At 47.8% G+C, this 25,377-nt stretch overlaps 1 protein-coding gene across 1 annotated transcript in view; it reads left to right on the forward strand.

Moving 5' to 3' along the window:
- DPP6 (dipeptidyl peptidase like 6) overlaps positions 1 to 25,377 on the forward strand; it is a 719,037-nt gene that overhangs the window by 531,125 nt on the left and 162,535 nt on the right. The window contains exon 7 of the mRNA XM_028089214.1: positions 18,726 to 18,807. Coding sequence (XP_027945015.1) covers positions 18,726 to 18,807 — 82 coding nt within the window. The remainder of the gene's footprint in view (positions 1 to 18,725; positions 18,808 to 25,377) is intronic.

A 25,377-nucleotide genomic window follows, 5' to 3' on the forward strand; every position in this document is an offset into this window, starting at 1 on the left:
GGCAGCCCTCAGTGCTCATTCTTCGTGCCTGTTCCTGTCCCAGGGCCACAGTAAGTCCCCGCTGCTGACCACACGACATCCAGACACCAGCAGCTTCCTAGGCTCCATCCACTCTGCCCCTGGCCTGTTTCTTCCAGAATGTTCTTCCTAGGACACACCCTTGGCTCCAGGGAGGAGCCATGCCCTTGATCACACTTCCTGAGTTCTTGTCATCTGCCTGCTTCTTTCTTTATTCTTCTGTGCAGGTCTTTACAAAGCCCGTCACTTACAGTCCGGCACAGGCCCAAATTTCTTCTCCCTTATCCTTTCATACACGGATGAGGGAGCAAGTGAGTGAATGTGCATACAAATGCATCGACACGCATCAGTGAGCCCTTATCATGTGTGATGCTGAGACGTACGGTATCATTACGTATTTTGTACTCACAACGATGATGGGGTATAGGTCATGTCCCCACTCTAGAGAGGAGAAGACTGAGACCCACGGTTGAGGCAGCTTGCTCAAGGGCTCGCCACTAGTGGTCGGCCATGGTCAGCCATGGTTTCAACTCGGTTCTCCCGCTCCAAGCATAGCACTGTCTTTGTGACGTCACCTTCCCCTGCATTTCAGCCTAAGGGGATTCCAGCCAGATTATGGACTGAGTGCCACATCATTCATTTCATTTGGGTTCTTTCTTCCTCCTCATGATGAGTGTGATGTGAAGCTCGTAGCGAGGACTGCATTGAGGAGCCGTAAGATTGGGGAGGACCCAGTGACCAGCATTATTTGATAAAGCCAAAGTGGTGACTTTGCCCCGTGCCACTGCCCAGCGGGTGTCTGCGCGTCCTGTCTGTGAACAGCGATATGATGAAACACTGCTGCAGTCTATGTTCTGTGTGACATCAGTCACAAGAGTCACAGTTAACATTGGTGCTGTTTTCCTGCTTGGTAGGACAAATGGAAGATATCTGAAGCAAATAAGTGACCCTTATCAAAATAAAATTATGCATCATTACTTATTACATACAAGCCTTCTAAGAGGCCAGATGGGAAAATAGGTAAGGGACCCTGGTGTCACTGTGGTCTCAGCCCACACCTCCAGGCTAGCCCTGCTCCAGTCCTCGTGTGTGGCCCCGGCTTATCAAACCAAAAAGCCTGTCAACTGTAAGATAGCTGGGGGCAGCCTGGCGGGGGGGCTCTTGGTGGTTTGGAAGAAGTAAAGTGCCATTTCTTGGTAGAAAGTCACCCCTGAGGGTCTCTGTCCCATGAGAAAGTGCAGAGCTGTTCACCTTGGTGGAGGTGACCTTGCTGAACCTTGGCTGAAGCTCGCGGAGCTGGGTTCCCCTGCCGACCTGCCTCCTGTGTAACTGACCTCCTTCTCCTTGTTCCTAAAATACGGCCAAGGGCAACTGCTCACGAGGGTTGTCAGAACCATCCTAGGACTGCAGAAAGAGAGGTTACACCAATACATTTGCATTAAAATTCATATTTACATGTGTTGAACAAACATAAGGTTGAAAGTAACCATCTTCCATTGCCCCCCAAGAACCCCAGGGAAAAGGGAGAAAGGTTGTCCTTTAAGAGTTACTGAAATCCAGTGGCCCTGACTGCCATTGTCCCTGCGGGCGCGGGTCAGGTTTTCATTTGCCATCACGTGGCTGGAGACCCTGACGTGCCCACGACTCGTCATGATGATTTTGCAGGAAATAGGAATATGACCAGTTGTACCGAACCCTTCTGAAGACAGTCTGGGTGAATAGAAAGGTCAGTATGCAGACAGAGAAGCCCAGAGAGGCAAAAAGACCGACAATGTCCACCACGCTTGCCAGAGGAAAAAGCTGTCCTCACCATATGGGGCCACTTCACTCTGTCTGCCTGTTCTGTCCGGCTCAGCAAGTACTTTCTGATTACAGTTTCACCCAACTGATTCATTAATATGAGCGCTGAGGCCAACTGGCCCGTTATAGTTCTCATCAGAAATGAACGAATTAGGGGCGCCTGGGTGGCTCAGTCGTTAAGCGTCTGCCTTTGGCTCAGGGCATGATCCCAGGGTCCTGGGATCGAGCTCCATGTCGGGCTTCCTGCTCCGCAGGAAGCCTGCTTCTCCCTCTCCCTCTGCCCCTGTTTGTGTTCCTTCTCTTGCTGTCTCTTTCTCTGTCAAATAAATAAATAAAATCTTTTTAAAAATTAACAAATTAGGGACACCTGGGTGGTGCAGTCAGTTGAGCATCTGACCCTTGATTTTGGCTCAGGTCGTGATCTCAGGGTCATGGGATCGAGCCCTGTGTTGGGCTCCGTGCTCAACGTGGAGTCTGCTTGAGTTTCTCTCTCCCTCTTCCTCTGCCCCTACCCCCTATGTGCTTTCTCTCTGAAATAGATAAATCAATCTTTTTTAAAAAATTAACAAATTACCTTTCTCAGTTACATCGATGGTTATGAACTTGGCTAAGGTGCAGCTCGTTCTAAGAGATCGATAGGAATCCACAGGCCAAACATATCAGGCGTCTCAAGGGTGCAGGCTGACGGCCGGGCCTCACTCATAGCAGCTTCTCCAAGAAGGGTGCTCCAGGCAGCCAGCCTTCCTGGAGGACATTGCAACACCACCTTTGCCATGTGGGTGTTACATCCTATTATTTCCTTATTAATCCAGTAATACGGGTGCATTACAGAAAGGCCGTAAAAATGTACGTTACCAAAGTCAACTAAAGAATATAAAAGCAAGATATCCTTAAAAGGGAACCACTGGCTCTCAGCCCCAGTGATAAGCAGTGCATGCAGGTTGATGATGATGATGTTGGTGCTGCAGGTGGGTATGATGCCCGGCTTTACCTCTTCATCCTCAGCTGTCCGTGGATGCCAGACAGTGTGGCTTTTAGTTACAGGAAATGTTTATTTCCAGAGTGTAGGTGCCTTCTGCCATCGCCGGCTCCTTGTTTACGGCAAGATGCCCATTTCATCAACAACACGGCGCTAATCCAGGTCACTTGGCTCTTGGGCACCCACTGCTATCTTTGGCATGATTTTGGACCCAGAGAGAGAAAGGTCTTCTGTGAAAGCAATCTCATTATTATTTTGAGTTCCCGGATGCACTTATCATCTTCATGTGGACAAAACAATAATTGACTGTGGTTACATCAAATTGTCTCATACTGGTTTTCTACCAACATAATCCTGGCCACTAAATAGCATTAGAATGGAAGAGATACTGTTTGCCACAGAGCAGAGCACTCGCTCTTAGATAAAAAGTGGTTTTCCCGTCGGTCCACGGAGTAGAGTGACGAGTGTGTGTCTGTGTGTGTTTATGTGGGGTGGGGGGGGATCCTTCTAAAATGAAAAATTCCTAGTTTAAATCTAGTGCTTTCAACCCCACCCCTGTCCCCAGTTAAAGCCAACCTGAACTAATTTCAAATCACACATTGGTCACGAGAAGCGAGAGCTGTGGAAAGGCCATTGCTGCCCATACCATAGTCTCTAAGAGTGAAATGGTACGTGAAATATTTTCATAAAGAAAAAACGCGGCAAAAAATGCTCTTTTTCAGGGGCACCTGGGTGGCTTGGTCGGTTAAGCATCCGACTCGCGGTTTCAGCTCGGGTCATGATCTCAGGTGCCAGGGGACCGAGGCCTGAGTCGGGCTCCACACTCAGCATGAAATCTACTTGGGACTCTCCCTCTCCCGCTACCCCTTGCCCTGCTCACACGTGCTCTTTCCCTCTAAAATAAATAAATCTTTTTAAAAGATGTTCTTTTCCATCCAATGTAAGGGATTCCTCCCTAAATGAAATCAGATGGAGATGCTGGGACAGATGCTCCAGGGGGCCTTGTCGACAGGATCTGCTCAGGAAGTTCTTCGGCTCTAACCGATTCCTGCAGGTCTATGACAATGACCTGAAATTAAAGACAGGGATCTTAGATGAGGGAAATCCTGAGGATTCTTTTTTTTTTTTTTTAAGATTTTATTTATTTATTTGAGAGAATGAATGAGAGAGAGAGCATGAGGTGGGGAGGGTCAGAGGGAGAAGCAGGCTTCCCGCCGAGCAGGGAGCCCGATGCGGGGCTCGATCTTGGGACTCCAGGATCATGACCTGAGCCGAAGGCAGATGCTTTACCAACTGAGCCACCCAGGCGCCCAATGCTGAGGATTCTTGATGTGAAGATTTGTCCAGATTTTCAAGGTGTTTTTCTTTTTGTCTATGAACAGGTTGAATTATGTTTTCCAAAAGTTATTTCTGGACCTCAGAAATTTTATTCATTCATAACCAAAAAATGGCTATCACCTTATGTAGAGGTTTCTATGTCAGACACTGTTGTGAGCGCTTTGCATTATCCCTCCTGGACAGCTGACAATATGCCGATGATGTAAAGACTGTCCTAGCCCCCTTTACATGTGAAAAACCCGGGTGTGGGCAAGGAAGGGTGTCCAGCTGGTCATCAGAGCTTAGCAGTGTGCTCATGGGGTTGACACGCTGCTGCCATCTGCAGGTGAGTGGCCGCCATCCCCAGCACTCCCGGGAGGACGTGGCCTCCAAGATCGCCAAGGGGAAGATTTCCATACTAAAGAAGTAAGCTGAGAGTTGTAAGAAGAGTGTTAGAGTTATAAGAAGAGAAAGCAAGTGTCTCAAAGGATCTGGAGTAACAGGACTAACGTCTAAAGGAATGAAAACAGTGTTCCAGGAGGTGGACTGACAAAAGTAACGAGGTTTGTAGTGTTGGTAGACTCGGATGCGTTCCAATTAACAGACAGGAATAGTGACTATAGGAAATGATCGGTAGCCGAGCACAGGTGAGCCATGTTTCTCTCTGTCCTTGTGGAGGCTTCGTGCGCTTTAATCCCGTGTGGTCTTTGTGGAAGAAATATTTCCCATAGGAGGCCCACAGATAAATGATAAACAGCTTTGTGGGCAGAGATGTGACTCTGCTACCATTTTCAGTTCCTGCCAGTTTCCAACATCACTCTGTAATCACTCTTCAGGCTTCTTTTGTGGATTCAAAGGAGGTTTTGCACAATGTAGCAAAGGAAGCAGTAAATGTCTTAGTCTCTGGGAGTCTGATGATCTTGTGTGCACATGGAGACGAACATGCAGAACTCATACTTCCTACTTCCCAAGGGAGGGGGTTAGGAGATTAACAGTGACCAGTTAATTGTTTGTCCTTAATCAGGCAGTGCACGTATACTCACAGAATCCCTGGCACTATGTATGGATTACAGAAAAAGGGGAGATCTCTCCAATTCTCACATTTCCTATGTGGTTGGAGAGACCACACACGTGGGCAGACCAATTGTATCACAGGAGAAGCTTTATGAATTCTGTGAAGAAAGATGTGTTCTATTTAAAGTAAGAGTAATAGCAAAGAGCCCAATCAACACAGGTACAGCCCTGTGGTCCGGGACTGTTCAGACTTTAAGGAGCAGTGCTTTTGGCCACCCAGTGCTGAAGAGGCATCAATATTTAGTATCACCTGTCCTTAGCACTACAGAACACAGAGCAAATGAGCCTTGGCCTGCAAAAAGCTTTTGACCACATATAAATGCAAACAAAATAGGAACATGAGGTCACAGGTTGTAAAATGCTGATAGTGAGGCAGACGCAAATATAAAAGCAGAAGGTCTCCGAGGCAGAGGTTCCTGTCGCCTACAGCATCGGGCATGAGGATAGGAGGCGCTGGTGCGCCCTGGGGGGCAGGTGGGAAGATTGAAGGGACAGGAAGGCCCCTCGTGCGCTCTGCACCCCGTGGTTCCGGAAGCACAGCTGGCTGAGGGGCAACCAGCAGGGGCCCTTGTCCGCTCCACCGTGTATGAAAAGTGAGAAGCAATCTCAGTCTGAGGCATGGTCCCCTCTGTCCCCCTCCTCTATCCCAGCTTTGAGGACTCCCCTCCCCGGCCCCCCTCCTCCACCCACACTCACCCCCAGGAATCACAGTTTTGATGATTATTACTCAGCATTCCCATCTCCCCTAGATTGTGGCTTCCCCTAGGAAGCCTCCCCTGACCTTCCCAGATGGGTCAGCTCCCCTGCCCCGCTCCAGCCCTCCCTGGGCCGACAGCACGCTGCAGGGCTGCACCTGAGCATCGCCGGTGATTTCCCTGGGCGCTGCACACCTTTGAGCCTGGCACAGGCTTGATAGTTAGTACGACTCAACAAGCGATTTTTGGAAGAAGGGGTGAGGAGCTCCCGGCAAGGACAACAGAGCTACTTCTACTACTTTGAGGTGCCCCCAGACCTCCCGCCGATACAAGAGAAAGTGAAAAAAAAGTTAAGGCCTCCTTAACTCCTGAGGAACAGAGGAGAGGAGAGGCAACCCAACTTTGAGTTGCAACACCGAGGAAGGGGGACCAGGCTAACCAAACGTAAGGCAGCCGATTCCCAGGCCAAGCCCACCCTGGCTTCTCCCCAGGACCCCAGCAGCTCTCGGCACCCGCGGTGGAGGCAGTGCTCAGCTCAGACCACCACCCAGCGGTGTCTGTCCTTGTCGGCTGTGGGTTCCGTGTGGTTTCCATTCTGGTACATCAGATCTTTAGAACATCACCTCTGATGAGAGGTGGGCCCCTCTGGGTGCTTTGGGAGGCTGAGGAAGGGTGTGGAAGAGAAACAAGGACTATTTGAAAATTATGAAGCCATCAGAGCCCTAAGTTCTCTCTGATGAGTCCTCAGGAGATGGGAGGTTTCTTTCCTGGAGAGGGCAGAACACGGGGGGCAGTGTAAGGTCCGAGGTGGGGAGGGAGGGTCGTGTGCAGCGGGCAGCAAGACCCCGCTGCCCCTTTCCTCCTCTGCGACGTGTGGCAACCCCCCCTCGCCCACCAGGGTCCCCACCCCAGGGATCGTCCGCCAGAAGACCCCGACGTCAAGGACAGAACGGGCCGGGAAGCGCACCTCACACTCTTCAGAACGGCCCTCCACTCCTCGGTCCCAAATCCCTAACTGCAGATGCCAGTGAGGAATTAGCGTCCGTCCGAAATTCTTCGTGCGGGGAGAAGAAAATGTGGGGACAGAGCCTCTGACCAACATGCTCACAGAGATGGTCTTGTACTCTCACGAGACAACCCAGAAGCGTGTTCTTTGCGTTTCGGAACAAAAAGCTCCTGGAAATTAAAAAATATGACAGAAATGAAAACTCGGCAGCAAGGCTTAAAAACAAAGGTGAGTCCATTTTCCAGAAAATGGAACAGAAAGGAGAGAAGGGCCGAGAGGGACAAGGTAGGGAAGATGTAGAGAAGCAGCCCGGACGCGTAGCCACGCAGCTGGGGTGTGTCTGCGGCATCACCGATGGGGCTCGCCCACACACGACGAGCCGCTCGGGGCAGGATGGGTCAGGGTCGTGCGGCACGGTCCCAGCGGGGAGGGTGTCGCCCCATCGGGGAGGCTGCGGGCAGGCTGCTGGGCTCCTCTCAGTGAGCACTGAGTCCTCCCTCCCAGTTGCTGGGCACAGTACTCGGGCTCAGCCTGCGCGACTCGCAGATGGGCAGCCCTGGGGAGAAGGCTGGAGTGAGCGAGTGGGAGACTAGGCTTGGCCCAGAAGCCTTCCTCCTGCTTCGTTCTGCGCCCACCCACGCGGCCCCAGCTGGCCTCACGGAACCCTCGGGAACACGACTTTGAATAACAAGACTGTTCCAGACCTGATTCTGCAAATAAGCCTCCGGATGGGATAAAATGAATATGGAAGTTCTAAGTTGTGCCTTCCGAGTGGAAAGGGACGACAGAGGGGGTCGAGGGGCAGAGCAGCGGAAGGGGGAGGCACAACGACTCGGGGGGCGGCCCCCAGAATCGGGAATGGGGTCCTGCAGGGAGAAAGGACTTTCTCTGCAGGCTTCGAGTGCATGAGCTGGTAATGTTCTCTAGACCGAGATGCCGGGGAGGGAGTGGGGACAGGCAGAGGGGCTGGAGATCAGTGCCCTCACTCACCCTCGCCCTGCTTTGCTCCTTGGCTGTAGAATCTAAATCGGTTTCGCTCCCAAGATACTTTTCCTCTACACCATTCGGTGCTCTTGTGCTTCCCACTCCCTCCCGGAGCTGTTCGAGATGTAATGCTGTCTGGCTTCTCCAGGTTGTTCTCTGGTCAAGTTTGTCCTTGGGAAGTTTGTGCGCTTTTTTGTTTTGTTTTGATTTTTTTTACTATCAACATATACAGTTACATCGGTTTAAAATAATTCCTCAAGGGGCCTCATTTGTGTCTTCAGATAACAAGCTCAGCTCTTGGTCAGAAGGAGCATTGGTCAGGGACCACAGTGCACAGCCCGGGATCCCTACCCCCACCCGCGTGTGGAACGTCCACATGGCCAGGCCCTCCAGCCGCATGGTGGGGCCATGGTTACCCAGCATTCCCAGTGCTCACCCGGAGAGCCGCGGGCAGCCCACACCATCAGAGTGCACTTCCCTGAGATGCAGATGCTGGGCAATTAGCTGGGCCAATTCTCCGTCTTTGGTTTATTTTTAAAACATCTGGAGAGCTTCTAAAAATGTGTATTTCTGGGATCCACCCAGAACTAAGTATATCAAGTATGACTTGGTCAGATTTGGGCGGTACAGAAAACACAACATAACAAGGGCGTTTATAAGGAGAACTTGCTCTCTGACTCACGTCCAGGGGACCCAGGCTGGAGCCCAGAGAGTTAGGGACCCGGGCCGGCCGCCTTGCTTTCCAGCCTGGTAGCCTCCACTTTGTGCTCCTTGGTGATTGCTCCGGGTCTAGCCATCACACCGAATTTTCAGCTATAGCTGGAAAGAACAGAGGGAAGAAGAGTGGGCCCCCCTTCTTTCTAGGATGCTTCCTAGAAGCTGCACGTGCCATTTGCACACAAGCATCTTTAGTGCAAGGCCTCCCTCAGCTGCAGGGAGGCCGTGACATGCTGGCCAGGCTAGGACCAGCTCTTGGGTACGCAGGAGAGATGTTGTTGAGGACAAAAGAGGGGACAGGGCAGCAAGAAGTCCCTCTCTGTGCACTGTGCACCAGGGCCTGAGACCAGGAATCTGCCTTCTTAAGTGACTCTCTGAGCAGTCTGTGGCCTGGCTAGAGAGGTGCTGACCAGTCCCTTGGCGCACGCATGATGCGTTCCTGCACATCAGGCTTGTAGCCTGCCAAGCAAAGTGCTGCTAGCACCTTACATAAATCATCTCCTTTGTCCTCAGAACCACCCAAGAGGTAGGGCTTACCGTCCCCACTACAAATGAATCCAGTCACTTCTCCCAAATCCTGGACCACTCAGCTAGCAATGACTGAAGGGCAGTTAGAAAAGGTCAGAACCAGTAACAAGAGGTGTCTCGGGAGAGTGGGGCAGAGATAAGAACGAGGGATAGGAAGAGGTATCCCCTGGGAGGGATTGGCTGGCTGGCGGGAACTTGCCGGGGACACAGGGAGGGTGGCTTTGCTCTTCGTATAGAGTGAAACGTCTGCACCTTTCAGGTGACACCGTGAGGATTCCTTTGTCCCCCACCGTCTTAAACCACACTCCACACTATACTTTCTTCTTATTTTCTGTGTACAGTACTCATGCTGGATGTTCCAGGTACTGTGATGGAATACCACATTACCCCCAAGCTGAGTGGTTTAACCCTGACAGTATTTATTTTGCTCATAAATCGGCCATTTGCTTGGGGCTTACCGGGAACAGCCCATCCTGGCTTCACTGGGTGTCTGCCGGGTGAACTGCAGCATAGAGGCTCAGGGCAAGAGTCATCAGGAGGCTGGCAGGTGATGGTGGCTGTCAGCCGAGACCCCAGCTGGGTCTGCTGGCTGAAAACCCTCTATGTGGTCCCTCCATGTGGCCTGGGCTGCCTTGCAGCATGGTGACATAGGTGCATTTCCCAAAGAAGGGAAACAGGGAGTGCATTATTTCCTGTGTGACTCATCCCCAGGAGTCTCGCAGAGGAATTGGGCTGCCTTCTACTCACTGGTGCAGTCAGATGGCCTCGGTCCGTTTGGAGAAAATAAACTCCCTCTTTGGGTGGGGACCACCAAAGTTCTGAAAAAGCATTTGGGACCAGGAATATTGCTATGGCCATGTTTGGAAAACCCCATTTGCACCACAGGCCAAAAGATTTTGCTCAGTTTTCTCTCCACAGTTTATACTTTGAATATAATAGGTATACCAAATATGCATTTTTTGACGACACCATACACACTTGGTCCTGAAATTCAGATGTGGGCCTTCTTAAAGATCATATACACAGAGGATTGTCTAAGTTCTCACTGTGCAAAAGGCAGTCTTGGTCATCTCAGCTGTCTGCAACCTTCAATTTAAGGAATACTCCGAGTTCCTTCTTAATATGTGAGACACACAGATCTCCATCCTATACACCCTCTGTGTAAGTGGTGCAGCTTTTTACTGCCCAAACCTTGAATGGCAAGCCTCCGAACTGTCCACTGCTCCTAATATCCCAACTGGGCTCTTCCCCTCCTCTTGGAAGAGATAATTGAATAGAAAAATACGTATTGCCTATGGATACCTTTAAGAAATAGTAGAAACAAATGTTTTAAGTACAGGAAGAGGAAACCAAATATGCGGCTTTTCCCCATGTCCCCCTTGATGGCTGCTAGTGGCAGCCAGAGTTTGGGGACCTGCAAAGTCACGAGTTTATAGTGAAACATTCTAATCTTCTCGTTCCATTTTTTTTTATGCTATTGAAATTTGGCAGTCTGTCAGTCACCCTATTGCCTGATTGATTGCTAAGTGTCAGGAACTCGAAGAAATGTTGTTCATATCGTTTATGAATGCCGTCTAGGGCGGCATGGGGGTCCCTCCCTAGCCCTGCTCAGGCTTGCCCCTGCTCCTGTGTCCTGTGGGATCATTCGCCCTTGTGCAGGTAGGCAGGGCAGGAACTCCAAGTCAGGGAGCACATCCTGAGGAAGCATCAAGCGCGTGAAGGCTTGGCACTAAATCACTAGGAGGTGATGTGGCAGAACAAAAATAACCTTGAACCTGGAGTCTACAGATGAGGCTTAATGCCCTGAAGGCAGCCTGCAGCAGCAGCCAGCGGTCCCCCTCCCCCACCTCCTTCTCTTTCCCTGTTTCCCCTTCCCCTCCTTCTTTCCCGTTCCCTGGCTTTACGGAGATGTAGTTCACAAACCATGCAGTTCATCCGTTTAAACTGTACAGGCCCGTGGTTTTCAGTGTATTCCCAGAAGGGTGCAACCATCACCTAATTCAATTTTCCAACATTCCGTCACCCCCCAGATAGGCTTTGTCATTCAGCTAATGCTGCCCTCTCCTCTCTCATTTCCTTTGTTAACAGAGGTTACTGAGCACCTGTCTAGACACTGAGGACAGAGTAACAAATAAGTGAGAAGCCCCGCTCTTACCTAAAAAAGCTTTTCATGTGACTTTGTTTAGGACTCGAACTTATGATCGTAGGGGTTAAAGTGGCCCTGTGAATTGGATGGGGGAGACATCACAAGCATTTCAGACTGAGCCGCCCCATCATCTGTCAGTGACTGGAGCAGCTCTGCAGCAAAACTTCTATATCAGCTCTCTCCTGAGGAAGGAACTCCTGATACACCATAGACACAGGGACACTTAAAATTAATGGTAGGATGCGTCCTCGAATGTTGGCCACTCCAGAAGGACTAATGCCTATGAGGATCCCTGCCCTCAAGAATTTAACCGTGTAATTTAAGATATGTGTAAAAACTGATATCATGAATCTTTAAGTTCTGCATGAGTTTAGAGGTGTCACTGACCATAACCAATCATCAGTAGGTGATTAAACGAGGTCCCATTTATCCATCCATTTATCCATTATTCAATAATATTTAAGAGCATCTAATATTAAGATACACTGGGACTATATCTTATATTTTTACATGACCCACCATGCCAAGCACATAGGAAGAGTCACAAAACACATATTATTTGATAATGAAATGCTGGTTTTAGGTGTCTTTAGCCACAAAAGGTTAGGATCCAGAAAAGCAATTTTTAGCTTTACTATTCCAAGTGCTGTTTTTATTGAGGAGTTTTTCAGTCCCTGTAACTAGCTTAGAAAGATAAATGAATAAACTTTGCTGTACTAATTTACTCTTCAGAATTCAACATGATTGATGCCCTGTTTTGTTTATTGCCCAAATAAGCAAAATCAGAATGGATTGCATGATTATTTTGAGATATGGTGAGTCCAGCTGATTTTATTCTTCCTTAATCATTTTTTCTACCAATCCATCTCCGGGAGATGATTTATCACAGAGCCTGCCATGGGTTCTTTAAATGAATAAAGTTTTAAAAAGACAGAAAAATTGGGGTGGGAGGGCACTAACCAGCCACAAAATAAATGGAAACATAACTTTATGCATTCCCACACATGCGTACACACACACACACACACACACACACACACACACACACACACACACACACACACACACACACACACACACCCTCGGTGGTCCTCGGTGCGGGAAGGAGGGATCCAGGACTCCTTTGATGGGAGTGGGGGCTCCAAAAGGAAGCATGTGGGCACAACGAGCATTTTGTGGATAAAACTTCGTCGGAGGCTACTTTTGCTTTGCCCTCAGAGGGTCTTTCTACTTTGTTCCTTAAGTCAGTTGGAGATTTTCTTTCTCCCCTGACCAAAGCAGGAGATTCATCTTTAGACAAGAACGGATCAGCTCTGTGTCCTTGAACAAATCAGTTACCCACTTTGGGCCTCAGTTTATCTAAGAAAGGAAGAGTGTGTTGATTTCCTGGGGCTGCGGTAACCAAGTCTCACAAGCCAAGTGACTTAACAAAATAGAAGTTCACTCCCTCACACTTCTGGAGCCAGAAATCCAAATTAAAGTGTCGATAGGGCCACGCTTCCTTGAAACCTGCAGAGAAGGATTCTTCCGCTCTTCCTCTGGCTTCTAGTGGATGTGGTCACTCCAGGCTCTACCTCCGTTGCGACCTGGGCTTCTCCCAGTCTGTCTGTTCTGTGTTGTCTCCCCTTCTTATAAGAGATTAGGATGGGGTTGGGGTCCACGCAAATTGAGAATGGCCTAATTTTAACGCGGTTACATCTGCAAAGAGCCTATTTGCAAGTCAAGTCCTATTTCCAGGTACTGGAGTTAGGAAAGCAGGACAGATTGGAATCATGGTTGAGAAGAAGGTAACGGAGCAGTAATGGTGGGACGGGTTAGTACCCCGCAGACTTGAACTACACCTGGCTCCGTGCTTTCTCTGCTAGTTCCCAGGGGCCTAGGTGTTTATATGAGGGGGTGGGTTGAGCATAAACCCAAGCTGGCCATTTGCTAGGCTGAGGCAGAGAAAGAATTGTGCAAGGCAAGCCATTCAGTGGGAGGTTTGAGCAGAGCCTGGATGACCACCAACTGAGTCATTGCAGACGGAATCCCCACGTGGGAGGGGAAGTTGAAGAGACCACCCTGAAATCCACGTTAACTTGAAAGCAAATGAATCTTATACCATTATATTCCAATGCAAAATATAGCCTTATTTCATAGAAACAAGTGAGAATAGGGTTGAGAGTTGAGGTCCCTAAACCCACCCCTGCATAATACAGGAATCAAGGTGTTTGCTTTATTGCTGAGTTCTATAGTAAATTTGTCCTCAGATCTGATACATTATTGGACCTTTTGTCAAAGTTACATATATATATATATATATATATATATATAGTGGTATGCACAATCAACTGCATTATTTACCAGTTTACCAATGAATAAATTGGCGTTTATTGAATACTTACTTGGTAAGCTCTGTACTGCCTGTTTTCATATACAGTGGATCATAAAGTCCAACCCTGTAAAGTGGGCATTTTTATTCTCATTTTATACACGAGAAAACCAACTTAGATTAAGTTTCTCTATTACCCCACACACCCCCCGCCAATTAGTGGCAGAATTCAGAATTACTTTTATAGCCTCTTAGAGCTCTTTCCACCACAGCCGAGCTCCCTGCCCTGTGTGAAGTGCATGCACTATGGTGTTTTCCTAAACACAGACCGAGGCAACTCGGCAACTCAGTTCGGTCGTCATGGAGGAGTTGAGCTTTCAGAGATTCACTAGCTAGGAAAATAAAAAACAATTCCTTCTTTAGAGCATGTTAGAGTTTATAAAGTAACATTCATTGTTTCTCTTGATTTCACGACCATCCTGTGGAGGAGAGGGTAACTATTACCCCCTTCCTCGTTGAGGCTAGTCTGAGAATTGCACCCAGCACCCGATCTGTGTGACATGGGGCTGGAGCACAGGCTTTTCCTGTTAACGATTGCTGTCTTCTCGATGTAGAAATGTGTCTCGTGTGCTGACGATGAGAGAAAGGGAGCGTATGTGAGCCCTCCAGAAGGAGTGAAGGTAACAAAGGCCGGATGCACGTGTGGTCATGGTGTTGTTGGCGGGTGCTCATGAAATCCTCTGGGGCACGTTGTCTACTTGGAGATACCATCTCCAGTTAGCATTTATGAGGATTTACACTTGTTAGATTAGAGAGAGACTAATCTCCTGCCGTTCCCCATTATCCAAGACTCCTCCTAGAAATCATTACCTAATAAAGTGCATTTCAATATTCAGTAAGACTATGGGATTTGAAAATTTCTTATTCTGTTCTCCATGCTTGGAAAATTCTAGATAAACCCAGACCTAATGAATTCATTAGGTTTGTCTTTAAACTTGCAAAAGGTCTTTTACTTAGAGCCACCCCCATCCATAACCCATCCATCCTTACTCATCTGTTTATTCGGATGCATGTATGAGCACCTATGCCATGCTAAGTATCAAAGACTTGTTTCCAATTCAATATCAAGATTACAGTATGTTGGGAGGGAAATTCTCTCACTTTCATTTCTTTCTATAATATTTTTCATAACCAATGAGATTTTTTTTAGCTTTCTATTTTAAAGTAATTTTAGGCAAAGAAAGATGGCAAAAACAGTACAAATGATTCCCCTCTACCCCTATCCCTACTTCTCCTATACTCCTGAAATATTGTTAGTGTGTTTTATAACCACAATGTCATTATCAGGAACAGGAAATTAACATTGGCACCTTGCTATTAATTCAACTTATTTGAACTTTACCTATTTTTCTACCAATGTCTCCTTCCTGTCTTGGGATCCCACATTCCTTTAGACATTAGTTCTCCTTAATGCCCTCCAGTTGGCAACATTTCGTCAGTCTTTCCTTGTTGGTCATGACCTTGACACTTTCAAAGATTATTGGTCAGCTGTTCTGTAAAGTGTGCGTCAGTTTGGGTTTGTCTGGTGTTTTCTCTTTTTTTTTTAAGATTTTATTTATTTATTTGACAGAGAGAGAGACAGCAAGAGAGGGAACACAAGCAGGGGGAGTGGGAGAGGGAGAAGCAGGCTTCCCAGGGACCAGGGAGCCCGATGCAGGGCTCGATCCCAGGACCCTGGCTTCATGACCTGAGCCGAAGGCAGACGCTTTAACCTACTGAGCCACCCAGGCGCCCCAGTCTGGTGTTTTCTCATGATTGAAGTGAGGTTTATGCCCATTTTGAGTGAAAAATACCACATGTATAATACTTTTTTCTTCCTTCATTCTACACTTATTAATTGGGATTCTCTCATGAGGAAGAGCTGCTTTATGTATTTGATTACTTATGTATATTAGTATGGACTTATGAATATTGATTTTATTCTATGGGTTAATCTGATACTCTTATTGATTATTTAGTTGCTCAGATTTATCTAGCTTTGGCCATGAGAAACTCCTTCAGGTTGGCTTCTGTGTTCTTTGAACCAGCCTCTGTCTTTTTTGAGTATTTCCTCACTTTCTGGACCCTTAAGATGTTCCAGACTCATTCTGTATTTTCTCTGTTCCAGTCCAGATACGATTACATCCCCTAGGAGCCCTATTTACTTTCCTTGGATGATGGTGTTTAGACACCAAGATATGGGCGGTGGGTGTGCTCATTGTTACTGGGGGTCATTGGTTCTAGGCCTCTCTGTGAACAGAGCAAGGACATCTATGTATGCACGCTAACCCCTGGAGACACATATATCTACATTTTGGATGTGTGTGTGTATATATTCGAAATCATGAGTTTGTACTGATACCTCTGATTCCAGGCCAACTTCACACAGTTCATTTTAGCCCTCCCCTTTTCCTTATAATTTGTTTTTCCAGCAGTGAGAAAACTGGCTCTCTTTATCTCCACTATATTTATATATTTGCAGAATAGTTTAATTCTAGCACACACATAACGTCGTTTCAGAATTACTACCCCATTGTCCTCTGATCTTTTTGTCTTTATGATATCCAGTCACGATATTGTTTCCCAAAGTTACTTATGTTGGTTCTTTCCTTCCCCACCCCTTCCGGGTAGTTTTGTGCTTCATTTCCAACAGGGTTTTGCTCTGTTCCGGTGTTGCTCTTCCTTTTTGGGTTCTCCCACATCCTGATTGTTTTTAATTCTTAGTTTTATTTGTAGAGTATGCAAAAAGTATGTGAAACCCTGCTGTGGTCTAAGACTGGGCATTATACCAATAAATGTACCCAGAGAAGTGCTTCTCCTTTCTTATCCAAACTCCTCATGACCAAGCCCTGCTTCTCCCCACCCACCCCCTACACAGGACTAACCTCTGGTTTCTGGTTTATGTTTCTTGTATTTCTTTTTTTCACAAATGAGGATACATGTATATTTTCTTTTATCCCTTTCTTATACGATGGGTCACATACTCTAGATGGTCTGTTGAGTTTTGCACACTCCATCATGAAAAGCACTCTGTATCAGTCTATGGAGGTCTTCATTCTTTCTGACAGCTGTACCATATTCCATTTGTATGGATGTACCATGGTTTCCTCAAACACATATTGTTTCCAGTGTTTTGTCATTACAAAGCTGCAATGAATGTAACCTTCTGCGTATTTTTGTATTGTGGGAGGTACATCTTCCCAGAAGTGTTCTAGTTCAAGGGTTAAGTATGTATTTTATTAGGTATGACCAACTTTCCCTCTGAAAGGTTTGCACGAGTTTTCATGCCCACCAGCAAAGTGTGAGGATGGCGTTTTCCTCACAGCCTCACCAATACAGTGTGCCATACTTTTCTTTCTTTTGGGGAGGGGAGCAATGTCATAGGTGAAAAATGCTATCTCGATGTAGTTTCAGTTTCGATTTCCATAATTTTGCATTGTTTGGTCCTTTTTAATACATCTGAGGACCTTTTATATCCTTTTTGTGAATTGTCTGTTCATGTCTTTTTCTCATGTTTCTAATTTTTTTTCGGTTTTTTTGTAACCTCAATTTTTTAGGATATTTTTTATATATTATGGATATTAGCTATTTTTCCATGGTATATGTTACAAATATTTTCTCCCAGTTTGTCAGTTGTCTTTTGTTTGTGATGTGTTTGTTATGCAAAAAGTTTAAAAATTTTACATAGTCAAATGTGTCACTCTTTAATCACTTCTGGATTTTGAGTCCTTAGAAAGCCTTTCCCTACCCACAGTTAAAGAGGAAATGGCCCATGTTATGAAAATACTTTGAAACATTAAAAACATACAAATGGTAGGGTTTGTTAAAATTCATTCAAAACCGGGAATGTTAAGACCCCTCCCTTACTCTTTTAACTGCCTGGGCATCAACCTTCCCAGCTGAATCCTATTATCATTGCCATCCCTTACTTAACACCTAATCACCCCATCTTCAGGCTTCCCTGATCTCTTTACACCCAGGGACCCCATGTAAAACTACTCTGGGGTATCGCAGACTATCTCGCCTTCCCCAACACCTTTTACTCCTAAGTGTATTCTGTTTTGTTCTGGTGGTATTAGTAAGCAATTGCTTTAGAATTTTCTGCTGATTCAAGCCCAGAATCAGTACCTACACTTTACCTCCCTTCCTTCTTGCCTCGTCTCTTTTGTTCAAGCAACTCCTAAACTTCAGCATCTTCCTCTTCCAAAGACCACTCAGCCACAGCCTCTCAGTAGATGAATGAGTGCTATGTAGATGTGCTCAGTAGATGAATTCATAGCTGTGTCTTCTGCATATCACAGCCAAGTAATAGGGTATGCACCTGACAGAGTCTGGCCTGTCCAGCAGAACACAGATAATATGTCATCTGAAAGAAATAGGAAAATTAATCTTTTCCACATGCTGTAGAAAACAGTGTTAACTACAAAATATACTGAAATATTTTATACTTATAAAAGTGTTAGGTTTTTTCATTCTTTCATTATGACTTCTTCATTATGACGTTTATTTAAGTATGTAAGTAGGATTTTGTTAGCATAGTATTTTGCATATCAATGAATTAAGAATGAAAAATCTAAGTGATGTTTGAAAGGAAAAAAAATCTTTCTGTCAATCTTCCCCTCCCTGCATCCTCCTTCCCTCCTTCCCAGCACAAACCAAAGTGTGGAATCTGTCCTCAGGCTGCTGGTTTGGGAAGGTCAGAATGCCCTGGCATTATGCTTAGAAAAAAAGTGATCCACCAGGAAAGCCCAAGATGAAAATAGAAATCGTGGGGACTTGTTACTGCATAGTCATGCATTTCCATTTTTGATGTTGATGGGTCAACATTAAAATGTTAATTGATCTACAGACCTCTCTGCATGTTGTCTCTTGATAAATATTTACTATCTGGGTTAAGCAGTGATGGGACTGGTTCAGCTTCATATAAATTATGTACATCTGAGGAAATCTAACAGAGGCTGAGACATTCTTTTTAATAACAGGAGCTCTTGAAATTCATACAGTGGAAGAAGGGAAAAAGTTAGAGCTGGAGGATAAACATACAGCATTCTTGTTTCCCACAATGTTAATTGATTGATTGATTATTTATCTATTTATTTGTTTTCTTTCAGGGATCCTCAAAGTCTGGACCCACCGGAAGTGAGCAACGCAAAACTTCAGTATGCGGGCTGGGGTCCTAAAGGCCAGCAGCTGGTAAGCCAATCAAGCTCAGTGACCAGGTTTGAATTTGATGAAGTTTACACATTAGAGGCTGAATCTGTCTCATGACACTCGATGTCTGGGTTTGTGTGAGATACATTTTGGAAAAGGACACCAGAATATTTGCATGTGTAAAATGGTCTTTTTTTTGTTGTTGTTAGAGAATTATCTTGAAATTGGAACAGGCTGTACTGTGGTCCCCAGATCCAATACCCTGATATCCTGATAGCCCCAACTGTAGCTGTGTGTAGACCACAGGCTTACTGTGAAGTCAAGGGGTAAGCCTTGTCAAAAGGACTGTCAATAGGAATTAGCAGAATCGTGTAGTCATTGAAAGTTTCTTTTGCTTTGCTCTTGGAAGTCTGGCCCTGTTCTTCCGAGGGTTTTACGAGAAGGTGGATTTGCTGGCCTTTGTGGGGCCGGGCTCCCTGCCTGTAAGGTCAGCATACAGCCAGAGCAGCCTCACGGCTCCACATCAGACACCTACACGGACTCCCACTCCGGCTGGCAAAACCGACATGTTTCCAGAAACTGAACGGCCAGGCCGGTCTAGCACGAAGGGCTCTGAGCAAACAGCAGTCAAGAGGCGAGGGCTCTAGTCCTGGGTGTTATCGGAACCCTCAGCTGTCGGGCTGCAGTCAGCCCGCCGGATGTTGAGTGAAAGGCGGGGTAAGATGATCTCTCAGGTGTGTTCCGGCTCCAGCCTTACCCGAATCTTCTTCCCGGAGGTTGCAGCGCCCCCTGCAGGAAGCCCCTGCAGTATGAGGTCAAGTGACGCGGCCAGGGTCCCGCTCACCACGTCCTCCTGCGTCTTGATGCTGATTCCGTAAAGCTGCATTTCAAAAACTCTTTTCCTAAAATAACACAGAAAATGATTGTTTTCAAAAGCTTGGGGTGAGATAATATTGGACAGTCTGTCTTCTGTCTTAGGAATTAAAATAGTCTCGTTTTTCCCAGTGGTGCGATTATATTCCCTTGGTTGCATGTTGGTTCCATTGCCCTGAAATGGTTTAAAGAAACAGGAGGATGTGGGCCACAGCGCTGGCCTGGCTATTACCACGGGGACCCGGCGCCAGGCACACCGTCATCAGGATCCGGAAAGCGCGTCTAGCCAATGGGAGTCAGCAAGTGAGGGGAGGCCGGAGGCCATGGCAGGGGGAGACCGACCCACCAGTCAGTGCAAGGAGATGAAGCTCGCTTTTCCTCAGAGGCGCTAACCCTCCCACAAGGAGGACCTGCAGCTCCCAGGAGGGAGCCCTGTTCAAGACCGAGTCTCCAACAGCCGACTTTAAAGCCCTCTGAAATCCTGACTGAAGGTGTTTCTGGGAAGCAGATCATACCCCTATGCGTCCCATCCTTCCATACAAGTGACCTGTCACCTCCACAGAGTCTCTCCCTGCTCTCCATGGTCTTTGGGCGGCCTGCTGCCCACAGCCTCGCCCGCTGGCCTCACCCCCCCCCCCGACTCGTGGAAGAGCTCGGGCTGGGCAGCCTCATCACAGACGTCAGGAAAAGGACATCGTGACTCACACGCAGGCCAGCGCCTCTTTCCGCAGACCTGCCGCCTCTCTCCTTGTCACCCAGGGATAATCACGAAGCTTATGGACCCACGCCTCACCCTCGGCACGCAGGAGAGGCCAGACCCTGGAACAGAGGCCGTTCAACCTGATCCTACAGTTTGCAGAAAACCTAACCCACAGTTTACCTAAGGAGGAAGCGTGTGTGTGTGTGTGTGTGTGTGTGTGTGTGTGTGTACGCGTGTGTGTGCATGACATTAGAATTACATCTGCAATTTGGAGGCAGACGGGGCGCCACACTGCTCACTCTCCAGACCCCTTACTTGCTAGGCCAGCCCATTCCCTACCCGAAGCCACTGCTGCCTCTGGGACAATTGACTTTATACTCAGGTCATGCTTTCTAGGGGCGAGGGTGGGCTGAGTGATTACAGAGTCCTCACACTTAACCTCTTAAAGAGGAACTGGCAGCAAAGCTAAATACGCATCAGCTTCTCTGAGAAAGCTTCCCTGACCCCTCCCCGCGCCTCTGGGCTCCACCTCCGGCCTCCTACGTCCCCATGCGAGCTTCCGGTCACTACGATGTCTTGCTGCCACCGATGTGTCTCACCCCCGTTCAGCCACCTTCATCTGGGCATCCAGCACTGTCATCTTGTATTCTGGGTGCCTAGCACAGCACCTGGCGCTCAGTAAATATTTGTTGAGGTCAAAAATGAATGCATGAACGGATTGATTAATCACTTAATACATTCTTGTGATCCTCAGTCACTTAAACACAAAGCAAGTGGGTGGAGGCAAGTAGCCAGGACCTGTGTAGGTGTTCAGGATATTACTTCCAGTGAGGGAAGTTCGACTTCCTTTCTGCTCCAAGGAAATGAATGTTCAGTGAAGTAGTAATTTTGCTGATATTTGGCCATAGCACCAAAAGGACTAATGGGCTCGTGAAAGTTTTGAGTTCTTAAACTTTTTTGAACTTTGGGGTTTTTATGATACTGTTCTTGTACTGAATATAGTAGGCAATGTAACTCACCCTTGAGAGCATCCTATCCATCGGAGCAGGGCTCAGCACTCTTTTCCTGTAGGGGGCCCGTAGCAGATGTTTTAGGCTTTGCAAGCCCATAGGATCTTGGTCTCAACTAGTCCGCTTTGCTATTGTAGAGAGAAAGCATTTGCAGGCAATATAGAAAGAGATGGACATTGTTTCGTTCTGATAAAACTTTAGGAAAACAGGCGTTTTGGCCCGACGGCTGTGGTTGCTGACCCGTGGTTTAGGGGTTCATGTGCGCTCTCAGCTGCCCTCCCCTGAGGAAAGCCTGAGCCCAGGACTGGCACCCTGGTGACAGCTACTCTGGATGCTCACTCCCTCGGCAAAGGAAATCTGCAACCCGTGAGCAGGCCTTGCAAACACTAACAAATCCCTCATTGCCATTTTATTTTAAAAAGTAAATATTGCTCCCCAAAGGAAATCTACTCTAATTATAATGAGTCAGACTGAAATGAGTAATCCTCCTTTGGGTACGGAGAGCACAGCTGCAGTTCAGGTTCACCAGCGAGCTTTCTGAGCATCATCCCCTCCTAGTGGGGAGGGGTTTCAGCAACGCACTTGGCTCGGGGACCCCATTAGCCCCAGGGAGGTGGCACCCAGCACCAGGAGTGGGCTGACGGAATTTTCCCCCGTGCCTCCCCGTGGCCTCCAATTACTGGCTGTTGGCTTTTAGGGTGACTTTTGTTGGAGCTTCAATGACATCATAGGTAATAAATCCCGCCTGGCTGGCCCCTTGTCAGAGGAAAGGAGTAGGCGGACGTGGGGAGGCCTCCATTCTGCCAGAATCGTGTCCGGGATGGCGTTGGTCTGGGAGCTCAGTTTTTCATGACAGATAACCGTGTTGCTTCCAGAATTGGATCTGAAAACAGGGAAAACGGATCTGGCTAGATTAAACGGGATTAAATGAGAAAACATATGTAAAGTGTTGAGGAAGTGTCTTCCCCTCGCTTCCCCCCACCATCTTTATGTGGTCAGTGTCCATGGCCAATTTGCATTGAAAACCAAGTGATTTCAAAATTTTTCCCCAGACGGTGTCTCTCTTCATCTATCCTTTGCGGAGGAATCTCTGCCTGCATTGAGAGCACTCGGAGTTTCTTTTTTGTGTCTTTCCGTGAAGCCCCGCCCCCACGTGTGTTTGTCTATTTATGTGAAGTCTTATCCCGGCTAACCTCGAATACGATTGAGTTGTCTGTCTGGAGGTATCCTTCCTTGTCTTACACATCATCCCTGCAAGGGCATCGAATAACCACAGATGCCGAGGGCAGCCGGGGGCCTTCTGTGCATCTCTGGCACACCCCGGAGGTCAGGCCTGCTCGGCGTGTCTCAGCACACTAGCGTGCAAGCCGAGGGAACTTAGCAGCACTGTGGCCTGACACCGCTTTCCTTTGGAGACTTCTGCAAATATGACTGCAGGGCATTAGCCGACATGAAGGATTCGAGGCAGGCATCTTTGCCTGCATACTCAGATGATCAGAAACGGGGAAAATGGGTTTCTCTTTGACTGGCCTGCTACCACAACGGTGATAAATGAACAGCTTTGAAAGGGATATTTAATAAGCCTATTGGGAGTTCTTCAGGGTAGGGATGGCTTCAGCATGTGACAAATGAAGAGCAGGTAGAGTTGTCTTTGGCTGGGGACCCTGCCAGACAGGACTGGAGCCGTCCTTGGCGCACATCACAGGGGACAGGGTTGGGGGTGACAATCCAGCTGAAGAAAACCGAGGAATGCTCACAGGCTCTGCTCTCCCGCGCAGGAGAGGAAGCTGACTTTCTCATGGTCTCCGGGGGCACCCAAGGCAGTGGTGTGGACGACCATGAGAGACTGCTCTGTGTCTCCCTGGAGACAAGAGAATAAAATTGACTGTGTTTACCCAAATGGGGAGATTTCAGCTGCATGGTATGAAAAATCGCCTTGCTTACATGGCTTGTTAGACCCTTGGATACTTCTCCAGGGAGAGTCATGAACAGAATAACTCACCAAGGAGAGTCGAGGAATCCACTTAAGTGGCTTCTTCATAAGTGGCTCACATAGCAGCTCTCCTGATGAGGTCTCAGGGCTGGGCAGCCTGGACTCTCGAACATTCACCTGGCCCCAAGCATTCTCAGGGTGACAGATGTGACCAACAGTTGCTGTGGCCGGTCAGCCAGCTACCTGCGAAGGACCTGAAAGGCCAGTCCTTTGTGAATGCACAATTTCCATAGTCATTATTCACTCATTTGTTTACTGCCTCAGTAATTGCCTACTGAACGCTTCCCGTGCTCTAGACCCACCACTAGATCCTGGAGATGAGAAGAAAGGCGTGGTTCTTCCCACCTGGGGGACAAGCTGTCCGTCCCCGTATTTACCAGCTGGCAGCACCTACAGCTGCTTCATCCCACCCCGCCCTCCCCACTGCGTCTCTGTCCCCTCTGCGCACGCTCCGGGTCCTGCCCACAGTAGGGCTGCAGGAGATGGGTCACTGCCCCGTGTGGGTGCTGGCCTTGTCTCAGCCAAGACTCGTGGGCCCTCCAGTCTGGAGGCAGTGATACCACCTGCAGCAAGGCCCAAGGAGACTTCAACTCCCCACTCATTCCCCTCTCACTTGATGTTCTTCCCATCAGAGCTGTTCAGCTCCCTGCAAAAGTCTCAGCCAAGACCGTGAAGGCCTCCTTGAGGGGACTAACGGGGTCCCCGTTTTCACTGTGGATGCTCTCCAGCCCCACCTGCCATCAGACTTCCCGCCCCCCAACAGTGCCAGCAGCCCTCGCGCACTCAGACCCGTGTTCTCTGAGCTACCTGCCCTGGGCACCTTTACAGGAGCCCTGGGCCATCCTCTGCCTGCGTGGGTGGGCACTCGCTCTCTGGTCTGCCACGTCACAGCTGTAGCTCTCAAACGACTGAGTCTGTTCTGAGGACACCAAGCTCTAAAAATCAACTCCTTAGGAGTGCTTGGGCCTCAGTGTTGTGTTCTGCCTGCTTAGCACCATTTTACTGAAGGTTCCTTCTAACATATCGACGGCAAAGGAACCTGAGGATCTCACTTCCCCAGTTCACTAGCTTGTGACTCCTAGCAAACGAGTTATTCCTCTAGGAGTCAGTGCAGGATCCAGAAGAATTCGAGCTGAAGGTTTTCATGCTCACATTGGGTCACTTCATAGCATTCAGGTTTCTGCTGTAAAGAAAAAGAATTTATTTATTTATTTTTTTTATCTATTTGAGAGAGGGAGATCATGAGCAAGGAAGAGGGGCAGAGGCAGAGGGAGAAGCAGGCTCCCTGCTGACACAGGACCCAAACCCCAGACAGCTTTTTTTTTAAAGATTTTTATTTATTTATTTGAGAGAGAGAGAATGAGACGGGGGAGGGCCAGAGGGAGAAGCAGACTCCCCACCGAGCAGGGAGCCCGATGTGGGACTCGATCCCGGGACCCCAGGATCATGATCCAAGCCAAAGGCAGACGCTTAACCGACTGAGCCACCCAGCTGCCCCAAGTATGTATTCTTTTTATTGAATTTTTTAATTTTGGGAAAAAGAGTGTGTGTGTGTGTGTGTGTGTGTGTGTGTGTGTGTGTGTGTGTGTGTGTGGAGGAGGAGGAGGAGGAGGAGGAGTTACCAAGAGTCTTTCTTGTTCTCTGATTTTTCTTTATTCATAGCATCCTGTTTTATTTTATGGGTGGTGTTAAATCTCTTCAATCTTTGTGGGGATACTAATTAGAGAGGAGGTGGTGGTGGTATGGTTTTGTTTTTTAAATTATGTTGCCTAGGTATGTTTGTTCTTTACACATTTTCCTCCCTCATTTTATTTGTTTTTTAAAATATTTTACTTATTTGTCAGAGAGAGAGGGAGCACAAGCAGGGGGAGCGGTAGGCAGAAGGAGAAGCAGGCTTCCCGCTGAGCAAATAGCCTGATGCAGGACTCAATCCCGGGACCCCAGGATCATGACCCAAGCCAAAAGCAGACGCTTAACCGACTGAGCCACCCCGACGCCCAAGATAAAGAATTTTCAAAGAGAGCCCATTAGCATTG

The sequence above is a fragment of the Eumetopias jubatus genome, unplaced genomic scaffold (assembly GCF_037043125.1).
Source record: "Eumetopias jubatus isolate StellerSeaLion01/CBP00866 unplaced genomic scaffold, mEumJub1_p1.0 scaffold_14, whole genome shotgun sequence".
In the NCBI taxonomy this organism is placed as follows: Eukaryota; Metazoa; Chordata; class Mammalia; order Carnivora; family Otariidae; genus Eumetopias; species Eumetopias jubatus.